This window comes from Leptinotarsa decemlineata, unplaced genomic scaffold (genome assembly GCF_025532065.1).
Source record: "Leptinotarsa decemlineata unplaced genomic scaffold, Ldec_3_MD MMD2_tig00026282_RagTag_RagTag, whole genome shotgun sequence".
In the NCBI taxonomy this organism is placed as follows: Eukaryota; Metazoa; Arthropoda; class Insecta; order Coleoptera; family Chrysomelidae; genus Leptinotarsa; species Leptinotarsa decemlineata.
Window position 1 is genome coordinate 21,343,998 of NW_027412668.1, and position 21,557 is coordinate 21,365,554.

A 21,557-nucleotide genomic window follows, 5' to 3' on the forward strand; every position below is an offset into this window, starting at 1 on the left:
AATTTCTTCATTTTCTGGCATTGATATATATTGTACTCCTAACGATGCAAGTGCCGCACTCACTTTTCTAACAACTCTGCAGGCTGTAGATTTACTAACACCAGATAACTCAGATGTTGTTCTCAGGAACGAACCATCACCAAAGCCAGAAGAACTTGATCACTTGCTGATAAACAGTCATTTCTATGGAAAAAAATTACATATATGAGTTATACTTATAATATAATGGAGTTTTGAAACAAACCTTTCTGTGGGATGCTCAATTAGGTCTCTAATATCTTCTACAATAAGCTCCGTTGTTCTCCGGGTAAATCGGAACCAATCAAAAAAGTCCTTTTGATCATATTCTTCAAAAAAATTTGTTCTAGGTCTAATTACTTTTGACCGCCGTACCACTTCTTCATCGTCACTAAATGCATTTATGTCGTACAACTCCATCTTGAAAATCGAATGATACAGATGACACAACAAATAGAAAAGTAGGGTTATTTTCTTTTGGTCAGTTCTTAACCAGTGGATTAGGTTGTAGTAAAGTTGACCTTTGGTCTACTTCAGGTAAATGCTTGACCACCGTTGGTGAAACACATTTTAATCGTTAACCAATGGATTCGTTCTAACCATTAGGTGACCAGACATTGTGAAACCGGCCCTTACCGTTTTCGATATTCCCATGGTGTTCATTCTTATCTTGGACACAGTGTATTATGTATGTATACGAAGAAAAAATATTTTTTTTCTAACGACCTTTCAACAATGTTTATTGTCTTTATCAAAACTGCAATATAGAAAAACTTATAGTCAAATGATTAAAATATAATATAAACTTACTGGTGGAATGATTTAGAATGTAAAAACTAATGGAATATGAGAAAAGTTGTACATTTTAATTTCTGGAAAATAGAGTAGTCAAAATAGTTCATCTCTCACTTATTGATGAAAATTTGAAAATACTATATATTGTATTGATAAAAAATCTTTATTCATCCAAATTACTTAAAAAGTTACTTTTCAATACTTCTCTTTATACTTAACAAAACCGTAACAAGTGTTTCACCATAAAATAGCTACTTCAGGCTTCTTCTACTGCTGTTGTATGTTGAAAAAACATATGTTATGGTTATTAACTGTTCAGTGAAAATCTCTCAATCAAGTGTTACTTAGATACGTTAAACTATTCGAGGAAGTTTTTTCATTTTCGATCCTCATTGAATTGTACTACTTCCTCTTCACTCAACATCCCGAAACGTTATTTTGATCTTACTACGTGATCGTTTCAAAACTACAACCGATGACATTACGTCCACTACATTTATTCTTTCCGTTTCAAGCTCTATTATGAAAAAAGGAGGTAATGCAGTTGACGCAGCCATTGCAGCATTATTTTGCGAAGGTGTAGCTATGCCGGAATGTATGGGATTAGGAGGAGGATTTCTGCTAACTCTCTATAATAAATCCACAGGAGAGGTGTGGGCCTTAAATGCCCGAGAAGCAGCACCAGCGGCAGCCACGGAAACTATGTTTGTTGGACAGCCAGCCGAAGCTTCACTCAGAGGTAAGCTGTTAGTTTTCAAAATATAACCTACTCCTGACGAAGATGTAATTTAAATTGTGTTAGGTTAGGTTAGGTTCAAAGTGAGTGGGTCTATTCGACCTTCCACCGCAACCCGCAAGGGTTTATTGTGGCTCACACCTATTCACACTCGACCAATTAAACCCAGCTTCTTAACGAAGCCTATTACTCTGTATGTTTAGTGGTTTTTCAGGTCAGATGGTAAGAGTACGGCTCTGCCGAACTCTAAAATCCTGGGCAGGCACAAAGTATATGCTCTGCTGTTTCATAGTTAATGAGGTAGTCGGATAGTCAAGGTGCATCCACCTTGTATCAAGGTGATTACCACCTTGATACCCGCGACAACCTTCCTATATGAGGGTTTTTGCACGTCAGCTACACCTGACGATGCAGGGCTTTTTCGCCTGTGGTTTTGGTAAATCATCACTTGAGCGCAAACGTCAGAAATATTTTTTAAGTTTAATGGGATACCATTCAGTTAGGGAATAACAGAACCACAAGTGATTCTGTCATTCCCGTATCCAGCGGGGCTACGGGAAGCAGGCATCCGATGGCCGGTTTGCTCAACCACCACATCCCAAGCCAATGCTCTCGCCAAAAACAGCAAGCACAGTGGTTCAGGCAGTGAAAGATGAACAAGGACAGCCAACCCGCCATTTAAATTGTGTAGTGATTTTGTATTCAGTGAAATTGATTCCATTATTCTCACTTAGACAGTGCTTTCCAAAAGTAGGGTTACATTATATAAAATCGTTGCCAAATTTTGTCAGAAAAAGTGTTTGGATTAGCTGATTATTATTTTCAAGTTCCCATTTGGGCATGTAATTCTTAACCCCCACTATTACTCTCTTGAGGGGTGCACCTACAGAGGCTGTGTAACATCTAATCGAGAGCAGGAGCTTATCAGTTCATCAACTCTTGATCCTGTTAACAAATCTAAAAGGCTAGGTAGAGCATCCAGGAAGTGACTCATCCTATACTCAAGATCTGGCGAGTATAAGCCGTCTATGGTTGAATCTACATTGTTAGCTGACTTGAACATCAGACAATCCCAATCTCTTCGGCATGCCATTATTGCTGCCAAAGAGGGTATTCCAAAAGATGATCCACGATTTCACAGCTGCACATTCTGGCCTGGATGGCTATCTGAGAGGATCAGGAGAGTGTCTCCTGGTTGGTGGTGACTTTTTGAAGTTGCCACAGCAGTATAGTAGAAACAATTGTAACAGTGATATTATTTTTTTCGAAATTTCAGTGAGGAGTAGGTGGTCTGTGAATTTTATATATTGTTTAATGAAACTCCCAAACTGTCCTTCAATATCGAGTCTACGGTGAGTCGCATTGCCTGCTTTTGATAAAAATAAATTATCGAAATTTCTCTTAATGGTACAGGAAAATTCATATTCAATTTTCCTGGGGGTCGCTGCGCGCGAGGTTCATCTGGGTTTTCTATAAATCTTCATTCAATTGGAAACATTGATTTTTTTGACGAGGCAACAATGTTTTCAAAAGTTCAATATGAGGGACTGAATACTGAAACAGTACCTGAACTTTCTTCCAAATGAATGCAACCATAAGTTCCCGAATGTAAACGATCTGGAAATTTTGCACTATGCGGGCAAGGGTTGAAAACTCAATTATTTGGAATTCTTAGAAATTCATAAGCATAAGCATTGCAGATGTAACCTACTAAATAAACCAATTGTCCTGGTCTACTCGCTGGATCTATTTTAGGATACCCATATTGCTGCTGGTTTCCTTGCAAAGGAAGGTTTATGGACTTCTGGCAGAATCTTCTAGGATTGGCTCACTCCAAGGCGTTTATTCATCCTTCGTAGCTTGATATCAAACAGTTGTTGGACTATAGTAGGGATGAACTACGATGTCTAATAGGCCTTCTTACAGGTCACTGTCATTTGAATCATCATATGCAGAGACTCAGAGTGTCGGAAGACAGTGTGTGTCGCCTCTGTTTGGAAAATTATGAAACAGCAGAGCACATAATTTGGGCCTACCCGGCTGGGGACCGAATCAGGTTTTTAGAGTTCGGCAGAGCCGTACTCTTACCATCTGACCACTCACCATACAAACTAATCGGCTTCGTTGAGAAGCTGGGTTTATTTGATCGAGTGTGAATAGGTGTGAGCCACAATAAACCCTTGCGGGTTGCGGTGGAGAGTCGAATAGACCCACTCACTTTGGACCTAACCTAACCTAACTCATATTGCCACACGTGAATAAAATTCAGGTAATGAAGTCATTGATGACTGTCTGTTATTACCGATGGTGGTATAGTTATATAAGGGAGTACATTTTTGATTACTTCAATTAATTATATTCATATGAAAATATTGAAGGACGAAATTGCATTAACGTTAGTTAATATAGAAGTTTTAATTATCATTTTTCATGATGATCTTCTACCACGTAGTACCGGCTACATCCATCAGTTTATCGAATTGATTTATTTTTCGCTCATTGTAAATTGTAATGTTTCCAAATGTAGAAGATCCTGAAGATCCGATTCAGAATTTGGTTGCACACAAGTCCAAGTTATACATGTCCATGGGGACTTATTACATGACCAGCAGTATAATCAGATAAAACCCCAACGAATTATTTTCCTGAGGTTATATAAAATTGAAGACCTGAAAACATTGAGTGGTTAAAATAGGGAATCTCCCCTGATATAGATTAGGGCATTATTTTGCTTTTTTTTAAGGACAAAACACAAGCACTACAAGAAAATCCTTGAGGCGCTCTCAGACTGGTGCCTGTGCTATTAATGTACAGAAATTTGAACATTAAATTCAATAGTTCCCCACAATGTTATTTTCAAATTCATATAACTTAGATTCATTTCAGTGACATCTCTTTCATTCGTCAGTTGAATTCAACAAACTTTTTTGTTGTATTCAGTATAAAAATGTATCAATCGAGTTATCTTTAAAGGTAGTTTGCTATTTGAACTTTTTGAGTTAAGATTGACACGCCTTCAGGATGATGGTGGTAGGCGGTTGGAAATCGCATAACCAAATGGTAATTTTGAAATGTAATTCGATCAATGCATGTGACCACTTTTTGAAATATTTTTGTGAACGATTTTAGAAAATTCATGTATTGGAAAGAACTCTTTCAATACCAATAATATTCAATTATTGATTTGATTTGAATGTCGAAATTCTGAAAAAAAAAACAAAAATGTGATAGAACTGACCGATATTTGATTAAAATCCATTATAACGTATTTCTTTGTATCTGTAGAGTAGGGAGGGTGAGTGTAAGCCCACGCACTTAGGACACATGTGATCCATTGTACATCCTCCCGAGGAGTTGTCCTCCTAGGTCATCGTCCATCCTGTTCTTTCCAGGAAGGTGGACAGGTCGCTGGGAGACATCTCCTTTATATCGGCAGGTGCAGGCCAAGCCTCGCCGAACACACACTCTCTTATTGACGATAACTCCGGGCACTCGCACAGGACATGCCTGACAGTCTCATCTTCCTGTTCACACATCCTGTATAGCGGTGTGTCCGCTAGCCCCATATTATGTAGTTGTTTCCTTAGCTGACAGTAGTCAGTCAGAAATCCTACCGTAAGGCGTAGATTTTTCCTGGTCATCGCCAGATTATATCCTTTGATTCCATCCCATCTCTTTAAGGATTGAGCATGGGTGTAACATTTGACTAGTTCCGCAATTGTCGAAGTCATCAGGCCGTGAGTGCCACTGGGTCCTAAAATTCTTAGTCCTTGGCTAAAGAGTCGGCAATTCGATTACCTTCACTCCAGTCGTGTCCTTCAACCCACCTTAGAATAATGTTATTATCTACCGAGGCTTTGGCTAAATCTTGGTGGCACTCTAGTACTAGCCCTGAGGTAACACGCTGTCTGTTCAAGGCTAATAGTGATTGTCTGCTATCAGTGCAGATTGTTATGTTTTTGCCAGAAATTCCTTTCTTGGTTATTTCTTTTGTGGCGATTGAGATACCAGCCAGTTCTGTTTGGACCACGCTGGTATTATAACGTATTTAATAAAAACACTTTGATGTGAGATTTGTACTTGACATATCAACATAAAGTAGCAGTATTCGATAAAATGGTTCACAGACTATTGAATATTCCACTCTCAGCAAGCAATTTTCAAAGAGAACTGATTTTAACAAACAAATTGCTGTCAACAAGAGTTACGAGGTAGCTATTATTGATTCAATTCTTTCCGAATAATTGCAAAAACGAGTTCTCAACCAGATATATCCAGTTTCAGAGAACGATAGAAAACATCATGTGACTTCAACTTATTTTGGTGATTCTGCTAATAATATCGCTCGTTTTATAAAAAAACAAAGGATTGGACGAAGCTTACAGAACAAATGATAATTTGAGTAAATTTATTAAAACAATAAAGATGAATCCTCATTTCGGATAGATCGGGAGTATATAAGTTGACTTGTGGTTTTTGTCCTAATTTTTATATTGGCCTAACCGAAAGAACTTTCTTTAGAAGAATAAAAGAGCATAGAAGTAGTTTTTCAATGGAAAAACCAATTCAACATTTGCAAACCATCTTTAAGCAGAAGGACACGAGTTCCATCATGAATACGATGTGTTAGATTCAGAAGAGAGGAGTTCAATCACGATTATGACGTATCGCATTAGAAATATAAAGGTTGAAAACTCAACTTTTTGGAATGCTTAGAAATCAATAGATATAAGAATTTGGGATTGATGCTCAATGATCAAATATATTTGAATTGTTCCCCTTCATTGAATTTACTTTACAATGAGAAACTTGGTGATTAGGGTAGTTAAGTATGACTTCTATATTCTCCAGCTTAATGAGTTGTTCCTAGAAAGAATATTTCATGTAATGAACTTATCACGTAGAAGATTGTTAGGTAGTAATAGTCATTAGAATTCAAATTACTATAAACGCGCACGGAATAGAGCTTGTTCAGTCAGTATTGTCACGCCTCAAGATACCTCTGTAAAGCGGTTTTGTGAACTGTCCAGTGGAAATCTCACATAATAGTGTTCTTTGAATACGTAAAAAATATTACCATTATATTACACAACAATTACCGGTAATAACCAAACTGTTTTTTTTTCAATTTCAGGGGGTCGGTCAGTTGCAGTTCCAGGAGAGCTTCGTGGATATTGGCATCTCTATCAGAGGTTTGGAGGAGGATTGCCCTGGAGAGATCTTGTACAACCCACAATAGACTTATGCCGGAACGGTATTTACGTAACAAAAGTATTAGCCTCACGTTTTAAAATGAGGAAGGCCTTATTGTATAAAGATCCCGTTTTGAGGTAAAATATTACTTTTTTTTCATTCCAAATTGAATTCGGTGTTTAATGTTTTTTCATTTCATTTATTTATTTATTTCATTTATTTTGTCTATTGAGGTATTTACTGTCGTATATTGGAAAATCCCCCTAGTTAAAAAGCGTAATGCTAATATCTACTGAATTTGAAAATTTAGGACATGAGTTATTTGATGATAATTTCTATTTTCGTATAGCGATTCTCAAAAATACCTCTCTATTTAACAAAAATAACAATCAATCTTGGTGATTACAGGATACACATAGACTTTATTTTCATCAAAGATCCCGAAAAATGATCCTGAGGTGGTCAAAATCATGGGCCTTCTTTACAACATCTCTTCCAGAATTTTCTCAAAACTATCTGTATAAGAGAATTATTTTTTACTGGCAAATATATATTTGGGACACACCATTTGTAGCAAATGAACAAAGTTCAATATAAAATAAATATTTCGATTATTTGCGATAAAAGAACATTTTTTAGTTATAGAAAATATTTTTTTCGGAAGATGAACATTTTATTATCTAGTACTTCTAATAACTTTTCCATTGATACATTTTTATTTAAGACCAAGATCGCCAGGAGTTGCACGTTGAATGATAGGCCCTCTTCAATCCTCAGCTCGGAAACCTTCAAAATTTATAATAAAATATTGAATTTACATTCCGTTTTAGTATTATTTCCATTTGTATCATTGGTAATATTGATTTTCTATGCTACTGTATAGGGTCTTCCACAGAGAGTCCCGAACTTTGACAATTGATAACGGCAATCTTTTTGAAGATACTTTTGTCAAATCAGTTGTCAAATCATTATTCAGTAGGTTTTGCCAAATCACCATGGACGGATATATTATTCACCAATAAATGTAAATAAAGTAAGTGTAAATGATAAATATGTTGACAATCACACGTTAAAAGGTAAGACCTCGTTAGTCATTAGCTCGCACAAGTTTCTCAACTTCTGAGAGTTGTCGTTCGTATGGGGGCAACATCTGATTAACGGAAAAACAGATTTTAAAAACAGATTCAAAACAGATTTTAAATGGGTGTTCCGTTCGGGTAACGTACCGCGCGTTTCGCCCATTATGCTGTCGCCGTAATCGAGAGGATTATTCGCAATGTGGTGTTTGAGTTCACTAGTTCAGTAACAAAACGCAAGATTTGCAAAAACATGGTCGCTGTCTGTGAGAGTGTGCAGAAGAATCTGAAGCAGTCGATTTCGCGTCGCTCACAAGACCTCAGCCTTTCGCAGACCACAACTTGTCGAATTTTGCGTCGTGACTTGGTCCTGCACCCGTAAAATATTCAAAGGACCCAGGAACTGTAGGTAAACGACCATAGACAACGACGATGAATGGGCTCTATAGCAGTTGGCAATTGACCCTACATTTATTCGAAAAATCATTTTCAGCGATGATGCCCATTTCTTGATGAATGGGTATGTGAACAAACAAAATAGTCGAATTTGAGACGATACCAATCCACATGAAAGCGAAGAGCGTTCAATGCATCCCAAAAAAGTCACTGTTTGGTGTGGATTTGTGGCTGGCGACTTCATCGGTCCAGATTTCTTTTAGAACGACGTTGGCCAGGCTATCACTGCCAACGGCGGTCGATGATTAACAACTTCTTCCGGCCTGAATTGGATGACCAGGACACCAACGACATATAGCTTCAACATTGGAGGTATGGTCATTTTACGTGGAGGTTATGTGAACTGGCCACCGAGATCGCCCAATTTGACCCCGTTTGGAACAGTGGTACAAGCTTTTGAGAAGCAGCCTTTGCAATTCCAGCGACATGATTGTGCCGAGACATATTGGTGTCCATTTTACCCCCAACAAACTTATCGAAGCCGATATCCTGAAATCCAAATGGAATGACGACACGAGTATGCTGTCGTCAGCAAAGCAATATATTGGATACAATAAATACAATAAAAAGAGGGTTGGAGACAATATGGAACCCAGGGGAACATCAGCGTTGATGGTGAAAGTTTTCGAGAGATATCCATCGACGACCACTTGCAGGGAACATTCTTTCAGGAAGCTGAAGAGCCTTTCACAAAAATGATCCGACAAGCCATAACATCGAAGTTTGGCCAGCAAACTGTCATGTCGCACTCGGTCAAAGGCGTTTGAAATATCAAACACAGTACCAAAATTGGAATCTGAACAGAGTTTCAATGCAACTCTAGATTGTACAGATGTGCTGATTTTATTTCCATTGGTCGATTCAGTGAACAAAAAAAGGCTCTCCATATACATTCGCGAGGCAAGTCCTGACATAGAAGAGGACCTAAAAGTAATCCTTGTGAAAGTTTTTGAGACATTTTTATATGATGTGTTTCGCTTATAAGGCTATCAACGAGGGATGATGACTGACCTGTTGAAAAATCGAAAATTCTTGTTATGCTTAGATATAACTCAATACTCAATGAAACACATTTGTAATAATAAATTTGTCAATCATAAAACCATAAAATTTGTAGTTCCCAATGTTCAAATTCTCATTGTATTGGAAATTATTATATTCATTTGTATATTACTATTCAATTGTATTCAATTAAATGGATATATATTCGACTTAAGAATTCTATGAGGAATAAAAAAATACGTAGAGGAGATATGCCTGAGATGACATATTTTTTTCCATACTTAATTACTAGTAGCAACTTGAAGTTACAGAATTGGTAAGGAGTAAAATGAACACTTAAGACATTTATTTATTGAAACATAACTTTATTACTCCAAAAAACTTCATACTTTTTTATACAAATAAAAAAAACACTCTCCGTATGCCATCACATCAGCACAATTGTTGGTGAGATGACATAGTGTAAAACTGCCTACTAAAGTTGGCATATATCCCAAACAAATACTTTTGTTGCTTTAGATACGCCAGTGCATTCGGTCTTGGCCCATTGCAAAGAAGTCTGACATCGTACCCATGTTTCTCCTGAACGGGAACGGATATATAATTGATTACAAAATATACATGGAACATCATCCTCGTTATGACTTTCAATCTCCGAATCGCTACTATCCTTTTTAGAGCCTTCTTAACGTATTAAGACCTTTTTTGCAACTCGGGTGGATTACCTTAGTGCTTGCGCTCTCTTGTCAGCAACTAGCTGCTTGGCTAAGTTGATATCTGGTTTAGTATCAATAACTCCATATTTTCGTTTTCTTCTATCAACAGGTCTTCTCTGTGACGCTGACGCTTTAGGTAATGGTGATATTTCTGCATCAGCAATACTTCCAACTTCTCTATTTTCATCAAAATCACCCTTATTACTCATTACACTTGATGGTCCTGGAGCAATGAAAACAACTTTTTCGGTCCGTTCTAGCTGAATACTTTCATCATTAGGTGAATCAGTAACATTGGCAGGACAAAACATCCAGTCTGGAACGATATTTGCATTAGAGGGGCAAATGCCTGTTGAAGAAAAACCATTTGTTGCTTTCTTAACAGTGGCTGCTTTCATATATGCTGGGCCAAAAATCTCTGCAACTTGGAATTGTGTTACAGTCCGGCCTGTGATTCTTCATGTGGCGAGCTCTTCATTATAGTGCGAACGAAGAGCCGAATGAAAACTCATGTCCAGAGGCCGCACCCGATGGGTACAGTGTGGCGGGAAGCAAAACAGCACTATGCCATTTTATTTTGCGTATGATACAACTCCCAAACTCTCGTGGCTGGACTGACCATCGACGAGTAACAACACCCTCTTTTCCACTGTTGATTCAGCTAATTTTATGAAATGTTTAATTCATTTCAAAAATACGTCGCTATTCATCCAGCCTTTCTCTTGTTAGTCCAATCGCTCCAAGTGGCGCATGACCCAATAACTCGTTTTTCAAATTTTTACGGGGGTAAATAAAAGAGGGCGGCACAAACGACCCCAGTGGCATTCATACAGCCTACTACTGTTATATTTTTCTCCATTTTGGCACTACTCAGAACACCCACCTGTTTTCGCCTTTCATCAGACGCAAAGATTTTAACATTTTTAGAAGGAACAGTTGACAACTCAGATTCATCGACATTCCAAATATCTCCTGGTTCAAACGAGTACTGATGAATGACATCTGATAAACGTTGAAAATAATTTCCAATTTGCACTTTGTTGAAGGAACGGTCACGAGCAGCAGAAGTTGATTCTGGTGTTCTGAGCGATATAGACGGATTTCGTTGCCAGCCATTTGTTTCTTCCATGAATATCTATGTGGGATACTTTTTGCCTCTACTATCTGCTAGTTGCTAGTTTTCCTATATCAAAAGTTGACATCCCTCCCAAATAACCTTTGCTGGCACCCTTTGAGTTAGCAGTTCGACGTCTTAACCTTTGGAAAGAAGCCATCAAATTAACAAAATAAATATGATTGTATGAGATGGCATGCATACTTGTATGAAAACGCATAACCTGCCATCTCGTCGGCACGAATAGTATGCCATCTCAGACACAAATACAGAAAGATCCTTTTCCTAACCTATATTTTAGTAGCTTGTTTCAACGGCAGCATAATTAAGCCATCAAAGAACATTTACGTTTTGGGACTTACCTTAATTTCAAATAGCAGTCAATAAGGAGGCAACTTCTAATCAGTTCATACAATTTTTTATGAGGCAAAAATCGACTGACTAGCCTACTGCCGCCAAAACGAATCTGACGCGAGGCTTTTGCACACTGTTGCCAAATGGTCGAACTCGATCAGAACAGCGCCAAGGTTTAGACAAAACACGTGTTATGTCGTCTCAGCCAATATGCAGGTTCATAAAAAGTCTAAGTTATCTATGCAGTAGATACTTGAATGTACATTTTTTTGTATCCCTCCTTTATTACTTTTCAGGGAAATATTCTTCAACCCCGAAACCAATGATACCTACCTAGAAGGCCAGTATTACAAAAGACTGAAACTAGCAAGGACATTAGAAACCATAGCGAAAGAAGGTGGAGATGCCCTTAATAACGGATCCCTGACCAGAGATTTTATAACAGATATTAAAAATAAAGGTGGTATAATGACAGAAGAGGATATGCGAAGCTATCGGTGAGTAACTAACTTTGCTTATTATTTTTCAAAGACAATCTTTTATTTTCTACCAATAATGATTTGACCATTTGCGTTCGATGAGTTTGATGTATATGTAATCTATAAGCCAAGCGGAAAGCAATCGACTTTTGAATTCCTTGTGGATTTTTTTTATATGTTTGATATTATTATTATTATTCATGTAATAACAACTTTCATTACTGAATATCATCCAGTAACCCCAGACCTTCAAGTTGACATCATTAGTGCTGAAGTATAATAATTTATTAACTCTAACATTATTGAAAAAAGGTTGGGTAACAGGATCATTTTTTTCTTAAAAAAACAATTGTTTGAAGAAAAAAGTTTCTTCTCCCAAAATACAGGGGTTAAACCCAAATGTCACAAAATTCCATTTGTAGAAAATATATCTGATAAACTTGGAATGCTACTCAGTACCAAACAAATCAAAGTGGCCTTTTCAAATGAAAATACAGTTGGAAAGCATTTTTCTTGAGCGAAATGACACATATCCTCAAATGCGATAGTGTTATCACTAGAGGAGATGTCGATGGCCTTAATACTGTATATTTTAATTCGATAAGAAAAATACCGGAAAAATTTACTCTTCTTTAATTTTTTTTCTATCTGCCAATGATTAAAAAACAGACACCACCTTATCAGAATTACAGATAAAGCCATTCGTTTGTTTCATGTCGTTTTGTGTTGGTGTTGTCTCGAAAATTTTGGTTGTTTGCAATGTTTTTAATTAAAAAAAAATAAGTATCTGATATGTCTGGTGGTTTTTAAAATAGTGATATTCTCAACACGAAAAAACTACTTTTCGTTGAGTAATTTAATTAAGAACTCATTATTTCTTGTGAAATTTGAACGATAATAATCGTACAAGTTTTGTGGAAGGTATGTTTATGAAAATTTATAGTTACAGAGCCCTGAAGAAGAATTAAATTAAATTCGAAACGCCGACGAGAAAACAATTGTTTTTTTTAATTGGTACTGTTACCAACCAACCTTTTTTTCAGAAAAATTACTGAATCACTAATCTAGTGAACTTTAATTTTATTTATTTATTTTTAATAGGATGAATCCAATTGCTCCATTTACTTGTCAACATATATCAGTGATTTCATAGTCCTACTTGGAGGCTTTACTTATTTGACTATATTCTCAGTGGTTACAGTTTTTAGGAATGGTTCTTTGTTTTCAGTGCGCGATAAGCCTCTATAATTTTTGTTTATTCTGCTGTGACTGAACTCTCCCCACAAAAGTTCAGTGATTAAATATTGTAGCATAAACGTTCTATTGCGTCTACATCAAAGTAATGAGGATTCGACTACCTTACGTGCGATTTAGAACTGGATGTTTGGCAATGTTCATAGTTTTATGTAACACTTTGCTTTTTTAGACTTTCAAAGGCATCCAAAAATCTAGTGTCACGTACAGAAAATATATTCAAGCAAATTTTGTTATTTGCTGCCAGGAATATATTTGACAGTACTGGTGTTTTTTCTCTTATTTTTTATTCTCTATATTCTATTTCTTTTCGTGAACATAGAATTCGAAAATGTGCTATTGAAAGTTAATATAAAATCCTCCATCTTATTCTTTGTGAGTAAGAGTAAAAATTAGTACTCAGAAAGTGAAGTGATTAAAACACTTTTCTTGTATTTTGACGTTTAACTCTGTAGATCTTTCGAAGATGGGATAACTTGAAAATACATTTAGAATCCATCACTTATCAACAGCTTTAAACAGAAAATTAATACATTCATTATCTGAATCATTTAGACTCCTAGTTATATTTGGATCTGAGTGCCATTTGAACAAAAAATAAACCACTCAGTATTTCATTTTTCTGCTAGCATGTAGTTTCCGAAAGCATAAGAGCACTACGAGATTGTTTTTTTCTATCATTTTCATCTAATTCTGACAAAGGTGGAGTTCACTTGGTTGATCAAAGAATGAACACCTCTGAATGAATATGAAATAACTCATATCCATTCATAGGTCGATTAATAATAATAAATATGCTTCATATAGAATAATAGGAAATGTGCCTATTTGTGTTTCGTAATGACCTCTTTCTTCTTCTCGATTCTCGATGGGGGGTCTCAGCGGTTTTTTTTTGAACGGCGTGTTCACTCATTTTGATATTCATTGATCACTGCGAAAATCGAAATGGGAATGAGGCAAGAGATACGCTTGCAAGTTCTTCTCGAACTCCCGGAGGAGGACTGGATCCTCCGGGAAATATTAAGAGCAGATAGTTGTTGGTTCACAGATGGATCAAAAACGCCTTCCGGTTCTGGTGCAGGTGTTTTTAGTCGCAGACCCAGGACAGAGATATCTACCTACCTAGAAAGTTATGCGACTGTATTTCAAGTGGAAATTTACGCTATTGAATTGTGTGCGGAGAGATTGGAAAAATCCATCCTCACACACAAGTCAATAAAAATATTCTCGGACAGTCAAGTGGCGTCAAGTGGCTCCTACCGAGCAACGTCTAAATTGGCAGCAAATTGTCAAAAACGACTCTCCTCGATAGGAAGACTCAACAGATTGTCTCTGGTCTGGATTCCTGGCAATACTGGCCTGGAAGGTAATGAAACTGCTAACTCTCTTCCAAAGGAGGGTGCTGCAAGCGGTTTTATCGGACCAGAACCTGTTATTGACATCGCTTTGGGCTTTGCCAAACAAACATTGAACACCTGGATGGCAAGGAGATATATAGACTTCTAGCAGAATCTTCCAGGATTGGCTCACTTCAAGGCGTTTATCCACCCTTCGAAGTTTGATACCAAACAGATGTTGGAGTGCAGTATGGATGAACTACGATGTCTAATAGGCCTTCGTATTGGTCACTGTCATTTGAATCATCTTATGCAGAGACTTGGCCTGTCGGAAGACAGTGTGTGTCGCTTCTCTTTGGAAAATGATGAAACAGCAGAGCATATACTTTGTGCCTGCCCCACTGGGAACCGAATCAGGTTCTTAGAGTTCGGCAGATCCGTACTCTTACCATCTGACCTGAAAGATCACGCACCATACAAACTAATCGACTTCGTTAAGAAGCTGGGTTCATTTGGCCGAGTGTGAATAGGTGTGAGCCACAATAAACCCTTGCGGGTTGCGGTGGAGGGTCGAATAGACCCACTCACTTTAGATCTAACCTAACCTGGAGGTCATATGAGGAAAAAATTTCTTCAGCGCAAGAGTTTCATGAAAAGTTATCAAAAAACACTTTATAAAATAAAGTGTTAGTTATGGATTCTCATCAAGTATCGGCCAATTCCATCATATATTTCATGAAAAGGGTGACCGAACAAAAAATTAATCATTACATGTGAAAGGCAGGTATGCACATCAAGAGCGTCTGTGGATGGAAGTGGAATGATTCGGGTATTCTCGTATTTTGTTTCAACTCTTATTCTGCGAGATTGATGTATGTCCAAGTATAGAAAAGACTGTGGTCGTCATTGTTAGAAGAATTAGTTGGCACATCTCCCAAGGTTGGGAATAGAGGCAAAATAATACCCAAACTCATACTTCCTCACAGTTGATTTTTAACTTCGTAGTTGATACATTAGCAAAAGTTAAACGTTTTTTGTCAAAGCAGGTAATTGACTAACTTAGACAACTGCTAGCAAACCTATATCTGGAATAGTAGTAATTACGTCGTATGTTTTGAAAAGATTTTTGATTTTCAAATCAATAAAAATGTCATCTGCAGATATCATTGTTTATTATTTCCAATTGAGAGAACAATATATCCGACGATTAGGATTCGTAGGTTCTTATGTGACTAATACATTTCAAAATGATCTTCAGTTTTTTACTAAGTTTTTTCAACATGATTTTTTGAGTATAAAACTGGCAGTACATTTTTAACGGTCAAGTAGATCACTAACAATACGTTTTCAATCACCAACAATACATCCTCCTAATCAGCAGGGATTCTGAAATGTTTTTTTCGACGGTTACGGCTTCAAATGAATTTTATGTAAAGTCGTTATCGTGTGTTGATGCGGGAGAATGCTCTGTGGGATTATTTTCTGATCTCAGCAGAGCATTTGACTGCGTCAAGCACGATATATTGTTGAAGAAATTAGAGGAATATGGTATCAGGGGAACAACATTGGACTGGCCCTCATCATTTCTGACTGATCGAAAACAGTTTGTCAGTCTGAATTGGTGGGGGAAAGAATGAAAACAGTAATATCACACGGTTCTATTTTGGGTCCTGTGTTATTCTCTCTGTATGTAAATGAAATAGGTTTATTAACATCTGACGCTCTCATTATGCAATATGCCGATGACACATCTGCAATTATATCAGATAGACTGGAAATAGACTTGCAAAACAAACATGATAGGGTAGTTTCTACAATGAATTAGTAGTTTCTTCAAAACTTACTACTTGTTAATCCAACAAAAACCAATATTATATGTTTTCATAACAAGCAAAAAGCAGAAATAGTAATTAACGTTTATCTTGAAAAGGCTCAGATAGAACAAAAAAAAATGTTTAATTTTTAAGTGTTGAGGTTGAATGTAGGTCAAAAGATAACTTCATACTACGCTCAGGTCGACTCAATACTGCGATATGTTATGTGTGTGGGGAAATTCTACTTCCACTCCGGAAATAATAAAATCGCAAAAAGGGTAGTAAGATGTATTCTTGGTCTCTCAAAAAGGAGAACTAGCCGTCAATATTTTAAAAAATATGAAATTTAAACTGTTGTGTCTTTGTATGTTTATGAAAGGTGCCTGTATGTTTTTGAAAACAGAAATACATTCATCCGTGCTGGTGGATATCACTTTTTAATATAAGACAAACAATCATACAATTTGCAAAAATAAAATTAACGTCTTCCTGTTAGATAAATGTCTATATTCACCTAATTAATACTCTTAGATTTACATTTCTCTATTGTAACAAAAGACGACAAACAAATGTATTTTATATTTTTATTTTCTAATATATTACTACATTCAAGTTTGTCGACAAATTTACATCCAATTTGAAAATCGATTCCCATTGACCACTTCATTTTTTGATAACTAGTAATGACTTATTCAAACTATAGGGGTTCTTTCACAAATCACCAATTCTTCCTGTTAATCACTTTTTCATTGAAGCATTCACAAATATGTCAATGAATTTTTTTAGGCCCCAATGGCAGGAACCTGTACAAGCTGCACTTACAAATAATCATACATTGTATGCATCACCTTTACCAGGAAGTGGGGTTATCTTAGCCTTTATTTTGAACATTCTGAGTAACTTCATCAATCTGAAGGAACCTAATTCGATCACTACAAACCAGAGAATTGTTGAAAGTTTCAAATTTGGTTACGGAAAGAGAACAGAATTTGGAGACCCTGATTTTGTGGATTTCAGTGCTGTAAGTATTTAATACATTTCACGAGAATTTGGTTTGGCTCAACTTTGTGTTTCAGCTGTTGGCAAATTTGACATCGAAAGAATATGCTGAAAGAATCAGGAGATTCATTCATGACAATAGTACTTCACAAAATCCTCAGTATTACGGTGCCAATACGGATTTCCAAGAGGATCATGGAACTTCACATATTTCAGTTTTGTCTCCCGAAGGTGATGCTGTATCTGTTACAAGTACTATTAATTTCATGTAAGTGAGAATAAGTAATTGCTTTTAACTCGACATTTCAACCTTTTTATTTACACCCATTTCACAAAGGGCCGATAATCAGTTCTGACGATATGTCTTTGCCATTGAATAAATGTGTCGTTCACATATTCGCGCATCATCGGTCGACCGCTTAAAAATGTGCAGCGTTGGTCAAGCTCGTGGCTGATGCAGATCATTAGTAAACGTTCATAGTCTAATCAACAAGTTCAAAAACATGAAAAATAGAGATAAAGGTCCTAAAAATATGAGCGATAGCTCATTCGATTCGGAATCACCTCTAGAAAAATGTCGTTGAAGGATTTTGGTGCAGGTGAAAAATTGCAATTGTTATTAACAAAATAAGATTAAAAAAATGGTATTTAGTTTTTCGTTAATAACTCAAAAAATATTAATATTCAAGCAATTTTGAAAAAAGCTCGTTAAAGAAGAGGAAATTTCCGATAAAAAAGTCGCGACTCCTGAAACTCTATCTCCATTATTTATCATTTTAATTTGACGTTGAAAATAGGGTTCCGCGCGGATGTTACGGCATGCGTGCGCTGCCGCTAAAGAGAGTTTATCAAAAGAAATTTTTTCATAACATAAAATGTCATATTACAAATTTGAAAAAAATCTAGTATCTTCTTAACACTTGAATGAATCGAGTCTCGTAGAAAAAAAAGTTGTATCACCATTTTTCAAAAATTTATTCAATTGTTAACTAACAAATTTTTTCCCCATCTCCGTTGGCATAAATAATGGGATATAAAAGGTATAAATAATTGGCAAAAGGGCTTCGTGGAGCCTGCAGATAATTAATAGAAGATATAAAGCTTCAAATCCTTTTTGTAGAATTTATTTTATCTTAATTGTTGCAATAAACTAGAAAGCGATAACATTTTTGAATAGAGAATGAAGAGACCTTTCAAACGATATATCACAAACCTAAACTTCCCTTAAAAAAATTGGGGTTATACCTGTCATTCGAAGGGGATTGAAGGTAGGGGTATCATTTTTTCGTTGAAGAATGTCAAATTATAATTTTCATATGACCTATTTCGGAATAATTTTAAATATGTTCAGTAACCAAAATAATGAATTTATTCCATTTTGCTTTTACACACTGTATGTTCAGTAAATATTTCTTTAAAATAAAATGAATTCGAAATTGTCGAATGTTTTCGGGTTTATTAGCCGCAGTCTACAGGTTTCTATACCTGACCTTTCGTCCGTTACTGCGCTACTGCGATATATAACGAACCTCAACTGGGATGATTCTGCAACTGTGTTAGGAATCACACGTTTAAAGGTAAGACCTCATTAGTCCTTAGCTCGCACAAGTTTCTTAACTTCTGAGAGTTGTCGTTCGTATGGGGGCGACAGCTGATTAACGGAAAAACAGATTTTAAACAGATTTTAAACAGATTTTTAAACAGATTCAACCCGACACCGAAATCGAATTCTTCAAAACACATGTGTCGTGAACATAATGCAAAAACACATCACTTTTTTAATCCAAAGGGGACAAATCCCATCGTTACCTCAACTGTCATACTTCTCTCCCCACCCCTTGTTCACTCATACAATTTCATTAGGGAAAGTACTAAGGGTGCTTCTGACAATATCTCTAGACTGACAGTATCTCTAGACAATAAAATAGCAAAAAAAATGTTTGAAAAATATTGAATTTCTCTATTTGTTCAAAACAATTTAATAAACAAATTACGTAAAAAATTCATAACATATGTTAATAACTGCCATTGTTTAATGTGGAAACAGACATAGCTAAATATCAATTGAAAAAAAAAATTATCAACAATTTTTATATATTTCATTTTGCAATAGTTATAAAAAATAATAATTAACAATTATCTGCATATATATATATATATATATATATATATATATATATATATATATATATATATATATATATATATATATATATATATATATATATATATATATATATTTCAATAATGAATTCTACAAAAAGGATTTGAAGCTTTATATCTTCTATTAATTATCTGCAGATAATTGTTAATTATTATTTTTTATAACTATTGCAAAATGAAATATATAAAAATTGTTGATAATTTTTTTTTTCAATTGATATTTAGCTATGTCTGTTTCCACATTAAACAATGGCAGTTATTAACATAGGTTATGAATTTTTTACGTAATTTGTTTATTAAATTGTCTTAAACAAATAGAGAAATTCAATATTTTTCAAACATTTTTTTTGCTATTTTATTGTCTAGAGATACTGTCAGTCTAGAGATATTGTCAGTCTAGAGATATTGTCAGAAGCACCCTTAGTACTTTCCCTAATGAAATTGTATGAGTGAACAAGGGGTGGGGAGAGAAGTATGACAGTTGAGGTAACGATGGGATTTGTCCCCTTTGGATTAAAAAAGTGATGTGTTTTTGCATTATGTTCACGACACATGTGTTTTGAAGAATTCGATTTCGGTGTCGGGTTGAATCTGTTTAAAAATCTGTTTAAAATCTGTTTAAAATCTGTTTTTCCGTTAATCAGCTGTCGCCCCCATACGAACGACAACTCTCAGAAGTTAAGAAACTTGTGCGAGCTAAGGACTAATGAGGTCTTACCTTTAAACGTGTGATTCCTAACACAGTTGCAGAATCATCCCAGTTGAGGTTCGTTATATATCGCAGTAGCGCAGTAACGGACGAAAAGTCAGGTATAGAAACCTGTAGACTGCGGCTAATAAACCCGAAAACATTCGACAATTTCAAATTCATTTTATTTTAAAGAAATATTTACTGAACATACAGTGTGTAAAAGCAAAATGGAATAAATTCATTATTTTGGTTACTGAACATATTTAAAATTATTCCGAAATAGGTCATATGAAAATTATAATTTGACATTCTTCAACGTAAAAATGATACCCCTACCTTCAATCCCCTTCGAATGACAGGTATAACCCCAATTTTTTTAAGGGAAGTTTAGGTTTGTGATATATCGTTTGAAAGGTCTCTTCATTCTCTATTCAAAAATGTTATCGCTTTCTAGTTTATTGCAACAATTAAGATAAAATAAATTGACCTCATGTGGTTACCAAAATTCGATAAAATACACTCAAATACTAAAAAGTAATGCAAAACGTAATGAAATGTAGAATACGAATAAGAACTATGGATGTTAATGAAGTAGATGTTCAGAATGTTCACCGCGAACGTCTTGGCAACATCTTAATCCCAAATAAAACTGTCTTCTAATATTATTCAACACATCAGAAGTGACCGACCCAATCGCAAGCGTTATTCGTTCTTTTGTCATTTAAAACTAAAGGTTTAGCTTTGTACACATTGCATTTAATATATCCATGAAAAGAAATCTAATGATGAAAGATCAGGTGATCGCGCTGGCAATTCAATCGATCCTCGCCTCCCTATTCACCGACTGGGAAATGTTGTATCGAGGTATTGCCGGACATTAACTTGGTAATGTGGTGGTGCTCCATCCTTCTGCAACCATATCGCATTCACTGAGGGTTTCCTGGATCAGGATATGAATTTGCTAAATTTGGAATGACATTACTTTGAAGTAGTGCCAAATAATTATCGCTATTCAAGTTGCCCTCAATAAAAAAGGGACCAGTGATATGGTTTCCTACAATCCCTGGCCAAACATTAATCTTTTGAGGGTATTGCGTTTGTTCTTCTCTCATCCAGTGAGGATTTTCCGTTGACCAGTAGCGGCAATTTTGCCGATTAGCTTGACCGTCAAGAGACAAAGTTTACTCATCAGAAAACGTAACGTCTTCTAATTGGATGATTTTGTTATCCAACATGTCCATCATTTGCTCACAAAAATAAGTTATTCTTCTTCATTTTATAGGGATGCATTTCATTTTCTTTTGATATGTTTACTGTCGATATATGGTTAACATTAAATGTACCTAGTGGATGCTTGTCT

General features: G+C 35.8%; 1 protein-coding gene across 4 annotated transcripts in view; it reads left to right on the top strand.

Moving 5' to 3' along the window:
- The window catches only part of LOC111505183 (glutathione hydrolase 1 proenzyme), a 91,786-nt gene that overhangs the window by 61,630 nt on the left and 8,599 nt on the right, over positions 1-21,557 (top strand). For all 4 annotated transcript variants that reach the window (XM_023159953.2, XM_023159954.2, XM_074180036.1 and 1 more), the window contains 5 exons: positions 1,329-1,552; positions 6,684-6,879; positions 11,757-11,957; positions 17,131-17,365; positions 17,421-17,611. In XM_023159953.2, the coding sequence (XP_023015721.2) occupies positions 1,329-1,552; positions 6,684-6,879; positions 11,757-11,957; positions 17,131-17,365; positions 17,421-17,611 (1,047 nt within the window). The remainder of the gene's footprint in view (positions 1-1,328; positions 1,553-6,683; positions 6,880-11,756; positions 11,958-17,130; positions 17,366-17,420; positions 17,612-21,557) is intronic.